The following is a 22,036-nucleotide window of genomic DNA, read 5'->3' as shown; positions in this document are numbered from 1 at the left end:
AAGAGGGGAAGATGAGAGAGAAAAACAAGAGAGAGCTGAACTTATCCCACATCTGTGCCTCTGAAACTGCAGCTAAATGACTTAACCATGGGACTGACTCCGGGTTGGAGAGAGAGACAGAGAGAGAGAGAGGATCCCAGGGAATGCAAGGAAGACAGCACACTGTGTCACTGGATGGCCAAACTCGCCATATTGAGTTAGAGGTCAGCTGGTGCTAATGCGAGAGAACACAGCAGTCGAAGAGACGCCTGTTCAACGTTAACACAGGAAGCCACTGTCAGTGTAAACACACACACACACGCACACTATGAGAAGACAGCCCACAAGTCCACAGTTTCAAACTGTTTCAATTCAAGTGTCAATCTAAGCTTTCTGCCTTATTTTACCTATTTAACGAACTGAAATATTTGAAGTATTAGGGTGCCTGCTATGGTTCGGACGCTGAAAACTAAGATACACTAATTACGCTAATGTTGTGTAATGTAAGAGCAATATTTATGTTTACAGACCTTTAGCCACGGACTCTTAATCAAACTTCTACCATTTTACACGTGGGACTTCATTTGCCTCACTGCCACTGCCAGTGTTTTGCTTGAAAGCGACCCAAACGCACACAGTGTGTCAACATACGGTGAATCAGTTAAAACAGTTAAATTATGTTCAAATGAAATATATTGCAAAAGTGTGCAACATCTTTTTCATCATCCTTGATTGCTCAAGAAACAACCACATAATGTCAGAAGCCACAACGACTTCGACAGCGACCCCCTCACTGGTAGGCAGGCAGGCCAGCAGACCGCAGGCTTCAACAACCCACAAAACCAGACCATTCACGTTTAATTTTATTTAAAGCTGCAGAAGTCGGTTTCATGGCAAACTCAATAAATATGGTTATCCAGGCGTATCAGTCCTGGCTCTGGTGGCGTCTCGTGCTGCGCGGCCGGTAGGGTTAGGGAAGCCGGTCCTCTCCGGCACACCCACACATGCGGACACAATGGCAGCTTTCACACGTACTGTACCGTGGGCCTGCTGGGATGAAGGAGCTCGCTATGTGACTCAATGTAAATGTAGACGTGACCTTTCTGGCGCTTCGGCGTTTCCCCTCTCGCCTACTTCCTGCCTGCGTCATGCCTCATGACGCTGGGGGGGGGGGGGGGGGGGGGACAGAGGTGAGGTAGTCTGAGGGGAGCAGTAGTGTGAGGGGGGGGGTAGGACCCATCAAGAGAAACCCTATCAGTGTCAACAGCAGACATGGCTGTTCAGATAAGCATCTACAGCACATGGCAAAGTGCCAGTGAAGTCAAAGTCACAAACATGTTGCAAATGAAATGAACATGTCTCTGCTGCTGCTCCCCAGGGGGGCTGGGCCCGCTAGAGCTAGGAGGCGCTTATCTTCACCCCACAGGCCCTCGCAACGCAACACAGCAGTGAGACTGGTGTGGTCAGCGCTGTTTCTGTTTGCAGTTTGGACCGGCCTGCCTACAAACCTTACACAATGAGTCCAAGCCTCGAGGGAGGGAGAGAGAGCCATTACTCTTACTGTCACACACTCATTCTGTTTTATTCAGTTCTAGTTACTGAAGATCATGCACTCTGAAGTGGAGTCCTTAAGGGAGAGGGGAGGAATGACCATGCCAACGACCTTTAATAGAGCCAATCTCAATATATGACACACACACACACACACACACACCTCAGAACATGGATCTCTAACACAAACTACTGGAGCTACGAGAACAAGAGGTATGCATGAGTCAAATATCAAAGCCCTGAAAGCACCAATAACAGCATGTTGTTATGACAGAGTAATGCCTTAAACGGGTATTGGTATGTTATGTTATTGTATGTTATGCTATGCTATGGTAGGTTGTTTTGTGGTGTCTTGTCCTAAGAATTTCAGAACCCAGTCTGACTGTTTTTTCTGTGCATCTGACAAATAAATACTTGAACTAAACAGCACCAATAACAGCATGTTGTTCTGACGGAGTAATCCCTCAAACAGAACCAATAACAACATGTTGTTATGACGTAATGAGTAATGCTTCAAACAGCACCAATAACAGCATGTTGTTCTGACGGAGTAATCCCTCAAACAGAACCAATAACAGCATGTTGTTATGACGTAATGAGTAATGCTTCAACCAGAACCAATAACAGCATGTTGTTCTGACGGAGTAATCCCTCAAACAGAACCAATAACAGCATGCTGTTATTACTGAATAATGCCCTGTCATCAACAGTACCAGCATGTTGTTCTGACGGAGTAATGCCTCAAACAGAACCAATAACAGCATGTTGTTATGACTTAATGAGTAATGCTTCAAACAGAACCAATAACAGCATGTTGTTATGACTTAATGAGTAATGCCTGAAACACAACCAATAACAGCATGTTGTTATGACTGAGTAATGGCTCAAACAGAGCTGACTGATGGAGTAATGGCTCAAACAGAGCTGACTGATGGGGTAATGGCTCAAACAGAGCTGACTGATGGAGTAATGGCTTAAACAGAGCTGACTGATGGGGTACCTGCATCTCGCCCTTCTCTCCTGGGCCAGCGGGACGAGCAGACTCAGTGGCGGCGTTCTTCACGCTGTCCTTGCTGCAGTGGAGCAGAACCTCCACCACGTACAGAGGGTCCACATCCGCACTCACCGTCTAGAGAGAGAGAGAAAGAGAGAGAGAGAGAGAGAGAGAGAGAGAGAGAGAGAGAGAAAGAAAGAAAGAAAGAAAGAGAGGAAAGAGAGAGAGAAAGAAAGAAAGAAAGAAAGAAAGAGAGAAAGAAAGAGAAGAGCGAGAGAGAGAGAGAGAGAGCGAAAGAAAGAGAGAGGAGAGAAAGAAAGACAAAAAGAATGAGAGGAGAGAGGGAGAAAGAGAAGAGTGAGAAGTTTAACACTTGTTTATTGAACCCATATTCAAATCACCACATTACTGCGCAGCTTTCACAGCATTGTCAACTTCACACGCCTCACTTCCACTCTCTTACAGTAGCCTAAATCTGTAATAGACCTCTGCCTAAATCTGTAATAGACCTCTGCCTAAATCTGTTATAGACCTCTGCCTAAATCTGTACACAGACCTCTTCCTAAATCTGTAAACAGACCTCTGACTAAATCTCTACACAGACCTCTGCCTAAATCTGTAATAGACCTCTGCCTAAATCTGTAATAGACCTCTGCCTAAATCTGTAATAGACCTCTGCCTAAATCTGTAATAGACCTCTGCCTAAATCTGTAATAGACCTCTGCCTAAATCTGTTATAGACCTCTGCCTAAATCTCTACACAGACCTCTGCCCACAGCCTTCTGGGGGAAGTGTGTGAACCCAAACGGGAAACAGCTGGAAGGAGCAGATGCTCAAACCAACTTCTTTACAACTCCACCGAATCTCCCTCTTCAATGAGAATTGATGCAACTGTTGACGGATAACTCTTACACTCTTCGTGACTTAAACTACATCTCTCATTTTTACATCCTTCAATTTCTCTCAAACTTCCAAAATACATCCCTTTACCTCTGAGGCATGCGGGCTCTCCGCGTGAGGTATTCATCTCCGCATCACTTTAGTTCCAGAAGATTCTTCTGCTATTTGAGCACTACAAACATTAAAGGTGGAGGCCAACTAAAACAGACATCCTCTTCATGCCCAGAGAACTTCCTGTCATGTGACCTTGCTTCTATGCCCCAGGAAGTGCAGGGCTGGGTGGTTCTGTCCAACCCTCTCCTCTATCTCCAAGCCTGTCTAGAGCGGTATGCACCAACCACTCGTGAAATGAATCTGTTGTTTAGGATGTGTCTGTATGGTACTTCAATCCGGATGTGGTTGTGTAAACGTTCCTCTATAAGCATGTCTTTGTGTATGTTTCCTACCTAAATATTTTTAGACGGTGACTAGGGCCAAATCAATTTCCCTTACGGGGGGATAGAAAAACAAGATAAGGGCCGACTGGACGACCTCACCACGACCTCGTTTGGACCTTTCTGGAAGTCCCGTTCAGTGGATATGCAAAGTGGGAAGAGGAATGGAAATTTGGAATTTCCCTTCTTAAACCACAGAGTACATGCGTCATGTTCGCAAATATTTGACGGACAAATACCTTGACGTTTGACTTCTTGGAGAAGTTCACGACGACTCCCCACCCGTAATCAGCTTCCTCATTCTTCACCTGGGAAAGGATGCAAGATGGATATATCAAGTACCAGCTGCTCGGGTTTGGTGAGCCACCATGAGCCAAACTACCAGACACCAACTCTACTTGAGTAGCGGGGGAAGGGAGAGATCCCATTTGAACTGTTGTAGCTACTAAGACAGACATTTTTATGAGACTAGGATTTCAAAGAGCTGGAGTAATATATATATTTTTTTAAATCTCCTCAAATACATTTCCAGGCATGTATATCCTAAAGCAGAAAACAGCATAATGTGAAAGACACACACACACACACACACACACAGACACACGCTTCTGACCTTGACTAGCCTCCCTGGCTGGAGGAAGGGCAGGCAGTACTTGGGCTTGCGGACGAACTCCTCGATCTCCTTGGCCAGCTTGGCCAGCTGCTGACGGATCTTGTAATAGGTGACCACGCTCTCCTCGTTTGGGATCTCAATGGCGTTGTACTGTTCTTCCAGCTTCTTCATCTCTGCAGGGGAAAAGTGTGAGTGTGAGTGTTTGTGTGTAAGTGTGTAAGTGTGTGTATGTAAGTGTGTGGGTTAACAACCCCAAAACACGACCTGATGGCTTTCACAGCACAGCTACAGCATTGGGAACAACTTCATCTGAATCCTTAAAACAGAGGCAAACAGACGGCAGCCTGCCAAAGCTATGGGTCTTATGGCATTAATGCATTACTAAGGCTGCCATGCCCATATGTCTCATTATGGCCAACGCTATTCACGCAGATCCACGACACGAACGTCTGCATATTCTGACTTAGCCGTACGCAACACCTCTTAGTGACCAGCTGGACCTGTCGTCTGCATTAAGGGACACACACGTCCCCTGGGCTACTAATATGACAGACAGTGGGACAGACAGACAGACAGACAGACACAGACAGAGGGACAGACAGGCAGGCAGTGGTACAGACAGACAGTGGGACAGAATGGGGGGACAGACAGACAGTGGGACACACAGACAGTGGGACGGACAGACAGTGGGACAGACCGACAGTGGGGACAGACCGACAGTGGGGACAGAGACAGATAGTGGGACAGATAGACAGTGGGAGACAAACAGACAGAGGGACAGACAGTGGAGACAGACAGAAGGGTTAGAGAGTGCTTTAGAGAACCAGGCAGAGAGACCCCAAATAAAGCGTGTGTTGTGTTTCCTTCCATAAGAGCGCGGCTCCCAAAGGGTTGAGGCGTGAGGCGAGCGGTGAGCGGTACTCACTCTCGACCACGCCGGGCACCGCCCTGTAGTGCTGGAACTGGTAGAAGGACTTCTCCAGCATGTACTCCGGGTTGATCTCCTCCACACGCAGCAGGTTCAGCACCATGTTGTAGGTCAGGTGGAAGGCACTGTTCAGAGGGTCCGCCGAGCCCTGGAGCAGACAACAGACAGAGACACACACACACACACACACACACACTGAGTATCTTTAAAAGGTACCGTCCTCCATTAACACTTTAGTTTAATGTATGTGCTCAAAATAACTCTGTTTGTACTCTCTTTCAACAAGAACTAGAGGAGCAGCTCCTAAAATCATTGGATTTCCAAGTCAGCGTGATTTCTAGAATGACATTAGCTCGGAAATTAGAGACTCAAATATTTCTCAGTTTTCCACAAATTTTTCACATTGACACTTGATGTTCGTAGAGGAAGCAGGAAACTTATTTCATATAGCTTTGTTAGCCCAGCTCCTGGGGTTAGCTTAGCTCCTGGGGTTAGCCAGCGCTGGCATCCTGGGAGCTCAGCTAATGGTCAACATAAACAACCACTGGGTCTCTAGTCACTCTGGAATAAAGGCATCTGCTAGATCACTCCCACTGAACACATGCAGAAATGAGGGCCTGAACACTTTCTGACTGTTTGTGATGACTCCGGGCCCATTTGGACGCCAGGACGTGTCAAGAAGAGGTTGAGCAACACGTCAGAGAAACAATAAACACAAATCAAAGCGATCGTGTGTGTGTGTGTGTGTGTGTGTGTGTGTGTGTGTGTGTGTGTGTCTGTTAGCACACACTAAAGGCACCCTAGAGTGAGAACGACAGCGAAAGAAGAAAATGGAGTTTGCAGTTGACACAGAAAAGAAAAGAAGAGGGAGAGAGAGGGCTAGCCTTGGCGAGGACAAATGGAGCGCTAGCGTGCCAGATGATTCATGTTGCGCAGCGATTCCCGGCACAGCCGTGGGCCCCTTGCGTGGAGGACCCAAGATCAAGCGTCAGGGGCCAATGCAGCAGGCTGTTGTGTAAGGCACAGTGCATCGTCACGGTACACACCATGAGAGGGCTAGTGTTACACAAACAGTGTGTGTGCCACTGCAGGGCTAGGCCAACATGGCAGACACACCAGGGCAGCGAGAGAGAGAGAGAGAGAGAGAGAGAGAGAGAGAGAAGGAGCAAGAGGAGAGAGAAAGAGAGAGGAGAGAGAAGGAGCGAGAGGAGAGAGAAGGAGCGAGAGGAGAGAGAGAGAGAGAGAGAGAGAGAGAAGGAGCAAGAGGAGAGAGAAAGAGAGAGGAGAGAGAAAGAGAAGGAGAGATAGGAGAGAGAGAGAGAAAGATAAAAAGAAAGAAAGAAAGAAAGCCCCCCCACAGAGGCCCTGTGCAATAAAACCTCACTTGCACACAGAGTTACAGGCCCTGTGGGGCCAATTCTCTACTAACAAGGCTTCCAAGAGCCCCATCATGGAGGGGATTGAAAGAGTGTGAGAGAGAGAGAGAGAGAGAGAGAGAGAGAGAGAGAGAGAGAGAGAGAGAGAGAGAGAGAGAGAGAGAGAGCCTGAAAGAAATGAAGAGAGTGTGTTGACTGGGCGTTTAACACGCTGGCTACGAGCTCACTGGCAGGGCGGCATGGGTTTATGGTGACATCAGCGGGTGGAGGGGGGGGGTGGTGTGGGGGAGTTTGGTGAGCGTGAGTTACGGCCTGTTTGTGTTTTATGGCTAAAGCGGTTGGCCAAAAGCATTTATTTATGTCCATCCAGTGTGACAGGCCTAGAATGGGAAGATTAATTGCAACTTTGGGAGTATAAGGTCTAGAGACGTCGCAGAAGATTAGGGCAGATTAGAGATGAAAGAATGATGTGTGTGTGTGTGTGTGTGGGGGGGGGGGCATGGTTAAAGAGAGATAAAGAACAGAGTTTCTCAACAGCTTGAGCAACCCAGGTCATGGGTTAAACTCCAATAACGCACAAGTCATGACCTCACTGGACCATGACAGCAACAGGATCTGCAGAACTATAAAGCAGGTGAACAGATTAAGAGAGAAAGCTTCTGGCGAGAGACCACACATACAGAGCCAGGAGAGAGAAAGGCAGGGAGAGAGAGAGCACGAGAGAGAGAGAGAGCAAGCGTGAGAGTGAGAGCATGAGAAAGAGAGAGCGAGAGAAAAAGAGAGAGCGAGGGTTAAAGAGATAGAGAAGAGAGAGCGAGCGAGCGAGAGAGCCAAAGAGAGAAGAGAGCTAAAGAGAGCGAGCGAGCGAGAGAGAGTTAAAGAGAGAGAGCGAGAGAGAGAGAGATCCAAAGAGAGAAGAGAGCTAAAGAGAGCGAGCGAGCGAGAGAGAGAGAAAGAGAGAGAGCGAGAGAGAGAGAGAGAGAGAGATCCAAAGAGAGAAGAGAGCTAAAGAGAGTGAGCGAGAGAGAGAGAGAGAGAGAGTTAAAGAGAGAGAGAGAGTCCGACAGGGAAAGTGAATACACACACCTTGAGGAGCTGCTTGCCCACAGCAGGACTCATCTTCTCATCCACCATGAAGATGACGATGCCCCTCTCGTCCATGCCTCTCCTGCCCGCTCGCCCCGACATCTGGATGTACTCACCCGAGGTGATCTAAGACACACACACACACACACACACACACACACACACACACACACGTTAATGTCGACAGCTAAACAAATGACCCAACATGGCCCCCAGCCCACACACCCCCCCTTCACTATATGACAAGTGCTCGTCAAGTATGGATTTCCTAAAGGTCATTTCCACACGTGTATATGGAGACATGGCAGTGATTATCAGAGTATTATGGCCTATTGACTGAGGGAAAGGCAAAGTACTGGGGTAGTAGTGACACACCTTGTGTACATGCGATGGCCATTGGTAACCTTGTGATTTTTTACTGAATAAGCCTTCATAGACAAACAAACAAACAAACAAACAAACAAATGATACTATGTCCAGAGAGTAAAACTGCACACCGGGCGTCTGTCTGTCTGTCTATGACCCAAAGAGGCCTGTTTGCCTTCAATAGAAACCATCTCAAGAGGACACTGCATCCTCAAGCTTCGCATGGCTTCAATTAGAGTTAATTTCTTCCTTCACAGTCACCACCCTCAGACCGACCCCCTTGTTTAAAGGCTCTCTGGCTGTTCCCCTTGTTTAAAGGCTCTCTGGCTGTTCCCCTTGTTTAAAGGCTCTCTGGCTGTTCCCCTTGTTTAAAGGCTCTCTGGCTGTTCCCCTTGTTTAAAGGCTCTCTGGCTGTTCCCCTTGTTTAAAGGCTCTCAGGCTGTTCCCCTTGTTTAAAGGCTCTCAGGCTGTTCCCCTTGTTTAAAGGCTCTCTGGCTGTTCCCCTTGTTTAAAGGCTCTCTGGCTGTTCCCCTTGTTTAAAGGCTCTCTGGCTGTTCCCCTTGTTTAAAGGCTCTCTGGCTGTTCCCCTTGTTTAAAGGCTCTCTGGCTGTTCCCCTTGTTTAAAGGCTCTCAGGCTGTTCCCCTTGTTTAAAGGCTCTCAGGCTGTTCCCCTTGTTTAAAGGCTCTCAGGCTGTTCCCCTTGTTTAAAGGCTCTCTGGCTGTTCCCCTTGTTTAAAGGCTCTCAGGCTGTTCCCCTTGTTTAAAGGCTCTCAGGCTGTTCCCCTTGTTTAAAGGCTCTCAGGCTGTTCCCCTTGTTTAAAGGCTCTCTGGCTGTTCCCCTTGTTAAAAAGGCAGTCAGGCTGTTCCCCTTGTTTAAAGGCTCTCTGGCTGTTCCTCTTGTTTAAAGGCCATTGTTTTCCACTCCCTTTGATGCTAATTGAATCATCCTCTCATGCTGGCCCTAGCATCAGGACACTTTCATGTTTAATCTCATTTTCAGCCACTGTTTTTTTTTATTTATTTTAAAAACCTCTGAGCCACAGCACACAAATGCTACAGAGAATAAATAGAAACGCCAAAGAGAATTCAAAAGAGAGAAGAGAACACAAGAGGAGGGGGAAACAAGAAGAAGAAGAAAAGGAAACGGACTAGCACAGGCTAACGCAGGATTGTATGTGGACCAGATGTTCCCCCCTCTCTGTCTCTGTCACACACACACACACACACACACACACACACACACACACACTAACTCGCCTGGATGGCAGTTTCCCCCTCTCTTCTCCAAGAAAAAGAAAAAAGGGGAGAAAGAAAGAAAGAAAGAAAGAAAGAGAAGGCTGCGAGCCCTGTTTTTAAATCAGAACAGCTTGGGTCCTGAGTCTCCTGCTCACACAAACAAGACGTGGCTGCAGACGTGGCCTTCATTTGAGCTCAGAGCTCAAGGTTTCTGCCGCTCCTGCACCACTCAGCCACAGACCTGCACCCCTCAGCCACAGACCCGCACCCCTCAGACACACACCTGCACCCCTCAGACACACACCTGCACCCCTCAGACACACACCTGCACCCCTCAGACACACACCTGCACCCCTCAGCCACAGACCTGCACCCCTCAGACACACACCTGCACCCCTCAGACACACACCTGCACCCCTCAGACACACACCTGCACCCCTCAGCCACAGACCCGCACCCCTCAGACACACACCTGCACCCCTCAGACACACACCTGCACCCCTCAGCCACAGACCCGCACCCCTCAGACACACACCTGCACCCCTCAGACACAGACCTGCACCCCTCAGACACAGACCTGCACCCCTCAGACACAGACCTGCACCCCTCAGACACACACCTGCACCCCTCAGACACACACCTGCACCCCTCAGACACACACCTGCACCCCTCAGCTAAAGACCTGCACCCCTCAGCTAAAGACCTGCACCCCTCAGCTAAAGACCTGCACCCCTCAGACACACACCTGCACCCCTCAGCCACACACCTGCACCACTCACACACACCTGCACCCCTCAGACACAGACCTGCACCCCTAGGCCACTCGCTCACCCCCCATTTCAACACTGACCTTGGACTCTCCCTCACCCCATCACTCTCTCACCCCAATCAGTTCAGCACTGATGCGTCAATTTACATATCTGGGGAGTTTAGCACTGTTGACACTTCGTCAGCTTTTATTCAAAGGCGCCTGATGTCTAGACGGTGGGGTATTACACTATTACGCTTAATTACAGAACAGGCGTTAGCAGTGTGTGGTCACCTGCAACAACCTGCACTACACCTGGCCTGACTCAACCTGCCCAATGACTCACACACACCTTCACACGCAGGCCGTAAATGATGGTCTCAGTAGCCTGCTGTGGGCTTCTACGGCCTACACGAGACAATGAGCATCTTAAAGTCTCAGGAAAAGGAGTTTTAAATTGGTCCTGTAAGTCACACTTTATAAAAGTATCTGCAAAATAAGTTTAAGTAACATGACGCAAACAAATCAGCAATTTAACATTTATGAAATATATGAAAGAAACAGAAGATGGGCTGGTGTGTGTGTGTGTGTGTGTGTGTGTGTTTACCCAGCGGAAGTCTTTGCCATCAAACTTGCGTGCGCTGGTGAAGAGCACGGTGCGAGCAGGCATGTTGATCCCCATGGCGAAGGTTTCCGTGGCGAACAGAGCCTACAGGGTCACAGGGTCAAAGGGTCAACATCAGGAAGTGCAAGTAGTTCAACAAAACCACCGCTGGTCTAGCAAACCCTTTTCATGATCTGAAACCTGTCTTGAAAAGACTTTAGAGCTTCCTGCCGTGGTGTGGGAGGGGGAACACAGACAGGAGAACACACACACACACACACACACACACACACACACACATCTCCCCTGAAAGTGCTGCTTGTGCACAAATATAATTGGCAGGCAGGGATGCAGGGACATCTCTCTGGAAGTTTCCTAACTGTATTAACCAGATGTCTCGCCAAAGCTGCCATTTTGGTTACTGATTACAGACACAGGCAGACTGTCATTCAAGGTCTTTTCCCTCAGAGCATATATTTATACACTTATTTATACATTAATATACATGTATCACATATATTTCAGTGGTGGCTATCAGGATATTAAGTCAGTTCAGCTGACAAACGCAGAACGCCTCCTTAACAGCTGCTCAAACCCAACAGCACAAGATTAAGAGACACACAGACGAAGGAGGCATCTCATTGGCCAGGTAATGGTGTGTTGAAGCAACTGGAACAGTTTTTTGTAACTTGTAATCATGAGGGGGAAATTGCCCCATCTTTCAACCGGAGGTGTGTTGGCATTTTTTCAGACAAACTTTTTCGAAAGTATTTTGACAGTCGGGCCTACCTTGATCAGCCCTTCAGAGAAGAGGATCTCGATGGTTTCCTTCAGGATGGGTAGGAGACCGCCATGATGGATACCTATGCCTCTCTTCAGCAGAGGGAGGACGTGCTCCACCTACACACACACACACACACACACACACACACACACAGGGTTTCAGCCTTAGTTTCACAGAACATGGAGTATGCAAGCAGTACAACACAAGCTACTCAAAAAAAAACTTGACCTAGGCCAAGAAGCCCTTCTGAATGACAAACTCCTCTCACTGGCAACAGACGTGACACAGAACAGAACAGCCGTAAATAGAACGCGCCTGTTTCCATTGTTTTGGAAGGTAACGTTCTTTAATAGAACGCGCCTGTTTCAACTGTTTCAGAAGGTAACGTTCTTAAATAGAACACGTCTGTTTCCATTGTTTTGGAAGGTAACGTTCTTCTGCCTGTTCCAAATATGTAAGGGATAATGTATAGAACGCAGGTCATTGTCGGGAAAATAAGCCCCGACAGGGCGAACAGCACCCCGACGCGAAAGCGGAGGGGTGTTGCTTCACCCTGAAGGGGCTTATTTTCCCGACAATGACCGGCGTTCTATACATTATCCCGCTTATTATACGGTTACAACTAAAACAAACAAATTACTTAACACCGTGTGTCTTTTTACAATGCATTTGTTACTATACGTAGTGTTTAAAAGGAGAGAAATAGTTCGCCAAAGACGTTGAACTTCAAAGACAGTTGAACATTCTTTAGAACACAGCTGCTCAACCGTCCGCTGAAACTCCATTGATTAGTTACCGTACTACTTGCGGAGTGCTACGAAAGACGTGAATTAGAGGCAAAAAGGCCACTTTCCTTGACAGCGGTCATTAAGTCCATAGCAACGGTCAGTTATCGGAAAATAGTTGACCGCAGAACGTTGGGAAGCCCCATTCAAGTGAATGGAGCATTCTACAGCATTAAGAAGAGCCGTGTAATAAACACAGATAACCACTTCAATGCTAACATGATTTATGAACCACATTCTTTTTGAATATTTATCGACATGACGGTAGAGAGTAAGCAGTTGGGTGGGTTTGGGAAATAACCTTGGCGTTGGGTGAGTTCATGAACCAAGTGTGTGTTCAGTACACACTCCATCCAAACTCTAACAGCATGGGGGGAATATAACAGGATTTCAACCCGCTGACCTTCTGCAAACCCTGCAACGGAAAAGATGCGTGTGTGTGTGTGTGTGGGGGGGGGGGGGGGGGGGGGTTAAGTGTGTGTGTGTGTGTGTGAGTGACTCACAAACTCTCTTGCTCAACGCACACGCAAGACCTTTGATGACGGCAAGAAGCTTGTGAACTACGCCAAGTGAGTGAGCGTTAATGCAAACCAGAACTAAGTCATACTGAGAAAGACAAAAAAGAAAGACAGACAGACATGCACAGGTTCTGAAATGAGTCGCTGAAAGCTATGGCTGTGGTATTTTAGCGGTTAGTTTGCTAGCATCGATGGAGAGTTTAGCGGTTAGTTTGCTAGCATCGATGGAGAGTTTAGCGGTTAGTTTGCTAGACTCAACGCTGGGTGTCGTGCCTCTCACATCAGCCTGCCACCCACACTGTGGTCTGGGGGGGGGGGGGGGGGGTATTCACACTAATGTGCAGCGGTGCGTGCCTGTGAAACCATATCTACAAATATTCAGCTCACAAATAAATGTTTCATGTGTGTGTCTGCGTCCCCAATGCCGCTGCCTTTCTTCATGTGTGTGTGTGTGTGTGTGTGTGTGTGTGCGCGCGTCCCCATGCTACTGCCTTTCTCTGTGTGTGTGTGTGTGTGTGTGTGTGTGTGTGTGTGTGTGTGTGTGTGTGTGTGTGTGTGTGTCCATGCTACTGCCTTTCTTTATGTGTGTGTGTGTGTGTGTCCATGCCACTGCCTTTCTTACGTTACATGTGTAGCTTTCGAAGGGCCTGGCCGTGGTTTAGTATACAAAACTATTAGACATCAACGTAGAGGACTGTTTAGGTGAATGTAGATCACAGGGCTTGTGTGGCGTTTGAGACAGAGGAAAACAGCACGAGTATGTCCTGCATTAAAACAGCACGAGCATCAGAGCGGAGGCCTTCAAGGCGAGGGCCTCTATCCAGACCTTGGGTTTAAACAGCACGAGTATCAGAGCGGAGGCCTTCAAGGCGAGGGCCTCTATCCAGACCTTGGGTTTATGAGCTCTGATCTCATCTCCAAGGCTCTCAGAATGACTACGTGAAGCTGCAACCCTGGTGTCTGATCTCATCTCCATGGTAACGTGAAGCTGCAACCCCGGTGTTTGATCTCATCTCCATGGTTACGTGAAGGCAGCACCCCCGGCTAGGCAAAGCGGCACTGACCTGCGGGAGCTTTTTGTCCTCGTCCGAGAGGCAGTCGATGGCGTTGTTGAAGACCTCCTCCACGAGTTTCTTCTCCTCGTCTGAAGAAAAAGAGGGAACAATTACAATTACAGCTTTCATCTGAGAAAGTTAATTAATGGTTTAATAATTGGCAAAAAAAACTTTTAGAAGGTATGACAACCAGCACTATGACAGGTAAACACTGTAGGGTAAATAACACAGCCTTGCTAAGCGGTCAGTTTTATTTATATATGGTGCTCCACTTGCTTGGTCACGTATTTAAATACTTCTGTTGCAGAGCTTCTAGTGAGGAAGCACAGAGATTTCAGTCGGAGAAGACGTGGCTTTGACCTCCATGAGTAGGACTCGCTCTCACACATGCACCAAGAATCCATCTCGCACAAAACCACGCAATCTCCATGCTCTCACACACAGAACCTCTCCAATCTCTCTCCCTTGCACACACGCCAAAATACAGAGCACATCTGTCAACCTGATTGGACTGTGATCTTTTCACTCTGCAAGCCTTCTCCATCCCCCCTCCCTCCCTCCCTCTCTCTATCCATCCATCTCCCTCTCTAATATTTCCATAAACACAGGCCTGAACTATGCGCCCAGAGACAGGGGATGGATAAGAGCACATGACAGTAGAAGCTCTCTGTGCCGCTCCTGATCTCGGTCACGGCCCGATGACGGCATCATAACACCCCGCTTATACATCCCTCCTCTTCGCTCCACCCCCCCCCCCCCCCCCCTCCCTCCATCTCTGGCTCGCCTTTCTCTCTCTCCCTCCCTCTCCCTCCCTCTCTCTCTTTCTCTCCCCCTCTCCATCTCTGTGTCTTGAGTCTGAATCTTACTCTCATCATCTTCTCCTCCTCCTCCGTGCTCTCAGTCTGGTACACTCACACTCCCCGCCTCCCCCTGTCCATGTCTTATCTCATTACAGCTCCCCCTCCATCCCTCCCTCCCTCCCTCCCTCCTCTCACCATTAGACTCTCTAAGCATAGCAAAGGGAATTTGAGTAGGAAGCCCAACCCCTGCCCGTAAACGCCCTCTAAATCTGGAGTGCTCTTTTAAACAGTTTACTGCCAGCACTGGCAGGCCACCTCAGACCCCCCCCCCACCCCACCCCACCCCACCATAGTGCGGCACTATGACTAAGCAGATCAGCATGGCCAAACCAGTTCCACACGATGTACACCAACGTGAAGCATGACTAGTGTCCCATTAGCTACGTTTCGCTACATTTCTGGAAGAGGACACTGGCGGAGTGGTTGCCCAGTGGTGTTTGAGGCGTGATGGGTGATGCCAGCGGTGAGGTTGCCCGTGTTTGTGGTGTGACGGGCGCTGCCAGGCAAGCTGAGCCAGATTGCTTCATGTTGTTTACACAAGGGAGAGTGCTGCAATATTCTTGCGTGTAAACACACAAGCCTCTACGACGTGAACGCTTTGCTCAGCATCCCTAGGAGTGCGGGGGCTGACGGTAAAGGAGATGTTTGTGTGATGCGTGTTATGGTCAGATATGGACTCCCTCTTCGCCTCCCTCTGTGTGTGCCCACACACACACACACAAATGTAGCTTTGGCATTCCTAGAGAGGTTCCTCGAAAAACATGTTTATTCAAATGCTCTGTGTTTGTGTAAGTCTGCGCATCATCCGATGAGAATGTAAATGATCATGAAAATACTGTGGTGTGTACTGATCGTGCGTCACATGTAAATCGGTGTGTGTGTGTGTGTGTGTGTGTGTGTGTGTGTGTGTGTGTGTGTGTGTACCTGTGTTGAACTCCAGCTTGGACACCTGTAGGGCGTAGGCCTCACACTCCTTCTTGCTGAAGCTGAAGATGATGACTGGCTGGAAGTTCCTCTCCATGATCATCTTCACGATCTTAAACACGTTGGACGGACCTGACACAAGACACAATGATCATCTTCACGATCTTAAACACGTTGGACGGACCTGACACAACTCACAATGATCATCTTCACGATCGTAAACACGTTGGACAGCCCTCACACAAGACACAATGACAAGGCTGACGAGTGGCTCACGAGAACAGACCAGGTCAGAGACCACAGACACATAAAACCCTTCAAGTCCTCTTGTTGAAACCACATTAGGATAACTGAATTAAACACAAAGATGAACAAAAACAACAGGACATACACAAACTATGCAGACGCTTCATGTGGTGACAAAAAAAAAAATCACGCCACTTGATCGAAACGTATACTATGACTACCCAATAGGAATATCCACTCGAATAACTAAGAAAAACCTAAAAAAAAAAGGATGAAACCCCATATTCATATTTTCTGATATTGATCACATCCAGATCTTACCTTTCGTTCCGCCCCTGCCCTTGGCGTTCCACTTGCCCCCGGCGGCGCTGCCCCCAGAATCCCCGGCATCTCGGAGGACCTGCATGGCCGTGTTGAAGTTGTCCTCTCTGAACTCACCCTGGGGGGGGGGGGTCACACACACACACACACACACACACACACACACGTAACAAGTCACGAGAAAGCCAGCGCATCTGTTAGTCGCTACTTAGCTTTAGTCTTTCCTTATGCACATCATGATTAGGAAAGAGAGTGGATTTACTTTCTAAAAACATTAAATATAAGCAAGGTTCTGTTCAGCATTGTGCCTTCCAGTCCTAAAACTAATACACCTGCACACCTGTGTCTGCACTTAAGGAGTTTCTAGGTACCATGTTTGGCTGTGGATAAGGAGAGATGCTAACTGTATGCACAGGGGCGCAGATAGCCAGGGTTTTTCCTGGGTCAAAATGGCTCTTCGGTGCACCCCAAAAAAAATTGCGCGCTGTGCGCGCACAGTCTGTCTTATCTATCACCGTATTAGCAGACTTCAAAGTCTTTTTTTTCCCCTTTTCTTACATTTCATAAATAATGGAGGATATGCTTGAGGTTATCATTTTGCTTCCACTTTAAATCAAAATCGACAATAGGCTAATACATTGACAATAGTCCAAGCCCCATGGTGCTATCATGTATGGTTCAAAGATTATCAAGGTTTACCTCATATATATATGCAAACTACTGAAATCTATATCAATAGAATCTAGGACTAACCAGTGGTCAGAAATGGAGCGCCATAAATATTGAAACCGCCGACTGATGAAGTCAGGTTGCATACGCAGGTTGAGTAATTAAGTGATTGGCAGCTGGCCGCTCTGTCCATTCGCGCACCTCACAGTTGCGTATAGATCAGACTTATCAACTCGATTACTATTGATGAAAACAGAACGAGGGCTTGGCTGTAGCCTACTTGAAACATAGGCTACTATTCAGAACATATTCGCTGACATGCATTGCATACGTGATGATATGCTTACAAATCTGCTTAAAACAACTAGTGAAGGTGTTTTAGAATAATATTTATGCCGTACAATAAGTGACGTTATGTTAACACCACTTATTAATGTTATAGTAAACACTATTAACACCCAAGCTATTAAAAAGGTGACAAACAGTTATAAACCTTGATAGATAGAAAAATCTTTAATCAATCAATTTTAAATATTTCAGTAGCGGTGGGTGTCTAGATTACGACAAGTAACTTGTTTGGAATTCAACTGAAACATGTTTTCGGTTTTATCCCGTTGTGTAGTAGACCAACACGCAAAATGAGCTGATATACGAGGTGTTGTGTATCAAGATCCAATCGTGATTTAGGCCTACCTGTGGTACGTGTCAAGAGATTAGCCAAACATTACCGATATGACCAAGTATGATCTCTATCAAAATCCGTAATCTCTCGTGAACATCTCCTCACTCGGTCGTCAGCTGCGGCCCTGTGATAAGCGGGTAAACCTCAATTTAAAGAGGGATAGAGGTATCGGTGTCGGTTGAAAACTGTATGACCCTCACAAGTTCTCGTTGCGAAATCGAATTCGCTCAGTTCGTTCCATGACAGTCTGTACACACAGAAATAAATGGCTGTCTAGTACACTTAATAACGTTCTACAACTGTAATGTTTTGCACACATACAATTTAAATACCCCTTTTGGGCTGGAGCGTATATTGTTTAAAATCCGTTATCCTGATTGACACCGAAATCTATATTAAGTGACGTGTAGGCCTACCAGCGCGTAGGTGTTTATAGGTCGTGGGTGCTAATAGGATGTCTATGGTGCTAATAGGTCGGACAACATTTTTAACTAACATCTTCTCTAAACTGGCAACTTGGAGAAGCCTCTGTTCAATGATTGGCTGAGGGGGTGGGAGGCGGGATCTGCTGCTGCTGTCTTGAATTCAACGTGAGGGCTCAAAACACTGTTAAACAGAATTGGATGACAGTTTTTTTTTTTTAAATCGCAGACTCTTTTTTTTTTTATTTAGGCGCTCGGGATTTTTCATAGGCGCACGGAAAAACGGCTTAGGCGCGCGCCGAAATTTTCTCTATGCAGGAAAAACCCTGATAGCACTGGGGACATGTCCCCCCCAGATTCATAGTGAACCTGATCCGTCCCCACCACTCTCCCTACGTAAGGCGACAATCATCAGTTAAAAACTCGAATTAGGCAATGCTAGCGTCCCCCCCAGTTCAAAAATCCCATCTGCACCGATGTGTACGCATGTGTTTTTGTATCTGCGTCATATCAACATCTGTGTGTTGACACGTGTTAATAGTTTTGTGTGCAAGCGTAGATAAACTAGGTGTTGGCACAAATTCTGTTTAGCTTTCCTATGCTCCTGCTGAACTAGCATGCTTCGTGAAGTTACTTCAAAAGAGCAACTCTAGCAACGTTCCTTTATTGAGCAGACACCGTTCTAAATAATGGAGGGCGCAGGACACCTGATGCCTCCACCAATGGAAGGGAAGAAAAGAGCTTTCCCTTTGGGCTGGCTTCTTTACAGGGACAAGTATTCAACACAAGATTAAAACTGAGCCCAAATGACAGCACCACACTGACAGTCCCACAACCATAATGGATGAGAGGGGGGAAAAGCGTTCTGCTTAACTGCATGCTTTTTCAACTCTGGAAAATAAGTGCTGGGAACATCAACATTGGGAAGATGTTATTTATAATGTGTCAATAGCCAGCTGGACGGATAGGGGGTTTGTTATTCTTCATATTGGTTCCCAGCGGGCTGGACTGATAGCCGATACTTACATTCTCATCCACCACAAGGTGAAGTCCGTCGCCCCCTGCTGGGAAGATGTAGTGTTGCAGGGGAGTGGGGCGGTAGTCTGTGTACACAACATGGCAGGGCTAAATAGAAAGAAAAAACAAACTCTTAGAAACAAGGTCTTCATTTCATCATACAAATACCAAAACATCACATGGACAAAAAGTTATGATTGAGAACTGTGCTAATACACAGAATGTCAATTTTAACAACAAAAACATCAGATAAATTAATAAACTTTATTAATTTAAAGTTAGCACTTTTTACACACCTGTTTATGGTATATGTTTACGTATACATCACATGGACAAAAAGTTATGATTTAAAACGGTGCTTACACACAGAATGTCAGGTAAATGAATCAACATTATGGTTAACAGCACTTTCCACACACCTGTTTGTGGAGGTGACAGATCCACTCTGCGAACTGCCGGGCGTTGGGGATGGTGGCGGAGAGGAAGACGTAGTGCACGTTGTCTGGCAGCAGGATGATCGTCTCCTCCCAGACCACTCCACGCTCTACAGACACACACACACACACACACACACTCAGACTCAGCAATCCTTCACACATTTACAATCGCCCCTCAACTCCCAGACCTCTCCACGCTCTACAGCAAACACAAACACATGCCATCTCAGCAATCAGACAACTACAATGTTGTCGTAACCATCCAAACAGCCATTCAAAGATGCATGTGTTTAAAGATGATGGTCTTTCACATGTAGGGTGGTGAGGTTATAAAGTGACCTACCCAAATCCCTCATGTAATGGATCTCATCGAATACGACCCAGGCCACCTCTCGCATCACCTCTGAGCCTCTGTACAGCATACTCCGCAAGATCTACAACATAAACAATCACGCTCATCAGATTTTAGTGTCGGATAACATTTTTGCAGTATTATAATCTGGAGGAAATTAGTTTGCTATGCCAACAAGAGACAGTGGATATAACATTTTAGTCTACAAATTATTCAAAGTTTCATCAAATTTCTGAAAGGTTAAAGCAGTCATAAGTACCAATTCTTGCAAGTGTATTACATAGCTAGGCTAAACATCCACAAGAGGGAGAGTCTTCACATGTATGATGAAGAGCATAAATAATCCTGAGGAGATCTTGACTGTATCTGGCTTACCTCAGTGGTCATGACCAGACAGGAGGCCGTGGGGTTGATGGTGACGTCTCCCGTCATCAGTCCCACATCCTGGAACTCCTCGTACATCTCTCTGTACTTCTGGTTACTCAGGGCTTTGATGGGGCTGGTGAAGATCACCCTCTGCTTCTCCCTCAGGGCCAGAGCAATGGCATATCTTTTTTTAGAGAGAGAGAGAGAGAGAGAGAGAGAGAGAGAGAGAGAGAGAGAGAGAGAGAGAGAGAGAGAGAGAGAGAGAGAGAGAGAGAGAGAGAGAGAGAGAGAGAGAGAGAGAGAGAGGGAGAGAGGGAGAGGGAGAGAGACAGCATGGGTCAGGCATACACTTGACACATAGGCATGCACTTCGCACTAAAGTACAATTATGTTCATTCACCAACTGAATGGCATGGGACACATGATCTGCTTCAGCAATCTATTTGATTTGAAACGTCAGACCACCCTGCAGTCTATACAATAACATATAATGTATACATTTTGTTCACTATGTGAAATATACATGGTTTATACATGCATCATACTCACTCTGCACAGACAGTCTTGCCAGCAGATGTGTGAGCAGACACCAGAACAGACTGGTTGTTGTCGATGCACAAAAGGGCTTCTCTCTGGAAGGGGTCCAGTAGGAATGGGTATTCCTGAAGGACAGGAGGGGGAAGAGGTTAACTAGGGAATTCGTACCTTCGGCTTTTTAATCAGCATTTGGCCAAGCTGAAGAGTGAAAGCCTACTTTCTAGTGCAACATGCGGAGTAAAAAGAATGAACATGTTTGGATCAATGCCACTGGGCTTTCTGCCTGGCTGTATGTCACCAACAACAAGCTGAAAAGTATGGTAAATTGAGTGACAGATGCCATTCATGTTTTACAATGGCTGTAAATAAAAGGAAACAGTTACCTATACTCTGGGAGAGTCACAACATATAGACAAACTAGCATAATATCTTTCATCATAGGAATGTGTACGACTTCAAACACTGATGTAATGTTTAAAATGTCAGTTTCTTGGAGATAAGAAAGACTGCAAGATGGACCTACTTTTGCTGCTTTCCCAACTCGAGGTTTCAACTGTTTGTAGTCTTCATTGGCTGGCAGAGCAACCTGTTGTGTGGGTAAGAGATGTTTTGAGACGTACGAGGACAGGACACATGGAAGTCTACATTTGCCCATGCAGATTTGGGAAAATAAAACGTCACATTTTAAGATCTAGACTTTAAGCTAATTGATCACACATGTACCTCATGCGTGCAGCCTTCCACCGTTTCCACTTGCTCCGTTTTCACCTGAGGCATGAGGTCTGCGAGGCTGCACAGATCAGACAACAATCATCAGCAAAGTAGCTAAAGTGTAATTACAATGCAGAACCAAAACACCGCTGAGATGTTCGACACAAAAAAGGAGAGATTTACTTGATTTCTTCAGGCGATACGGTGTCAAGCTTGGGTTTCTTCCCAAACACAACTTCATCTGTGCCATCGTTGTCAGCTTCTCGTTTACTCTTGGTAATAGGTGGTGCTTCTGTCTTACCCTTTCCATGTTTACCAGCAGTTTTCCTGGTAACGGGGAGATAAATATAAGGAATAACTGGAGAAGTGTTTCAAAATTTGAATGATCACTAAAAAGCCGGTCAGTTTCACGAGAACAAGCTAGTTAGCAAGCTAGCTGCCTGTACAGACCTCACATTAGCTTGCTAACGTGGGAAACCAGTGTTGTATTCCATTATAGCTAGCATTACAGCTACAGTAGCTACAACTAGATAGC

General features: G+C 46.8%; 1 protein-coding gene across 1 annotated transcript in view; it reads right to left on the bottom strand.

Moving 5' to 3' along the window:
* Positions 1–22,036, bottom strand: part of mtrex (Mtr4 exosome RNA helicase) — a 36,836-nt gene that overhangs the window by 14,603 nt on the left and 197 nt on the right. The window contains exons 2-19 of the mRNA XM_080842147.1: positions 21,685–21,828; positions 21,514–21,580; positions 21,314–21,376; positions 20,803–20,915; positions 20,263–20,437; positions 19,879–19,969; positions 19,518–19,642; positions 19,108–19,206; positions 16,309–16,426; positions 15,742–15,873; positions 13,967–14,046; positions 11,605–11,715; positions 10,819–10,920; positions 7,862–7,987; positions 5,397–5,547; positions 4,472–4,644; positions 4,098–4,166; positions 2,531–2,659 (exon numbers count right to left, since the gene is read on the bottom strand). Of these exons, the coding sequence (XP_080698273.1) occupies positions 2,531–2,659; positions 4,098–4,166; positions 4,472–4,644; positions 5,397–5,547; positions 7,862–7,987; positions 10,819–10,920; positions 11,605–11,715; positions 13,967–14,046; positions 15,742–15,873; positions 16,309–16,426; positions 19,108–19,206; positions 19,518–19,642; positions 19,879–19,969; positions 20,263–20,437; positions 20,803–20,915; positions 21,314–21,376; positions 21,514–21,580; positions 21,685–21,828 (2,068 nt within the window). The remainder of the gene's footprint in view (positions 1–2,530; positions 2,660–4,097; positions 4,167–4,471; positions 4,645–5,396; positions 5,548–7,861; positions 7,988–10,818; positions 10,921–11,604; positions 11,716–13,966; positions 14,047–15,741; positions 15,874–16,308; positions 16,427–19,107; positions 19,207–19,517; positions 19,643–19,878; positions 19,970–20,262; positions 20,438–20,802; positions 20,916–21,313; positions 21,377–21,513; positions 21,581–21,684; positions 21,829–22,036) is intronic.

This window comes from Sprattus sprattus, assembly GCF_963457725.1.
Source record: "Sprattus sprattus genome assembly, chromosome: 7".
Lineage (NCBI taxonomy): Eukaryota > Metazoa > Chordata > Actinopteri > Clupeiformes > Clupeidae > Sprattus > Sprattus sprattus.
The sequence above is the reverse complement of the archived record's forward strand: the minus strand, read 5'-3'. Positions and strand labels throughout refer to the sequence as shown.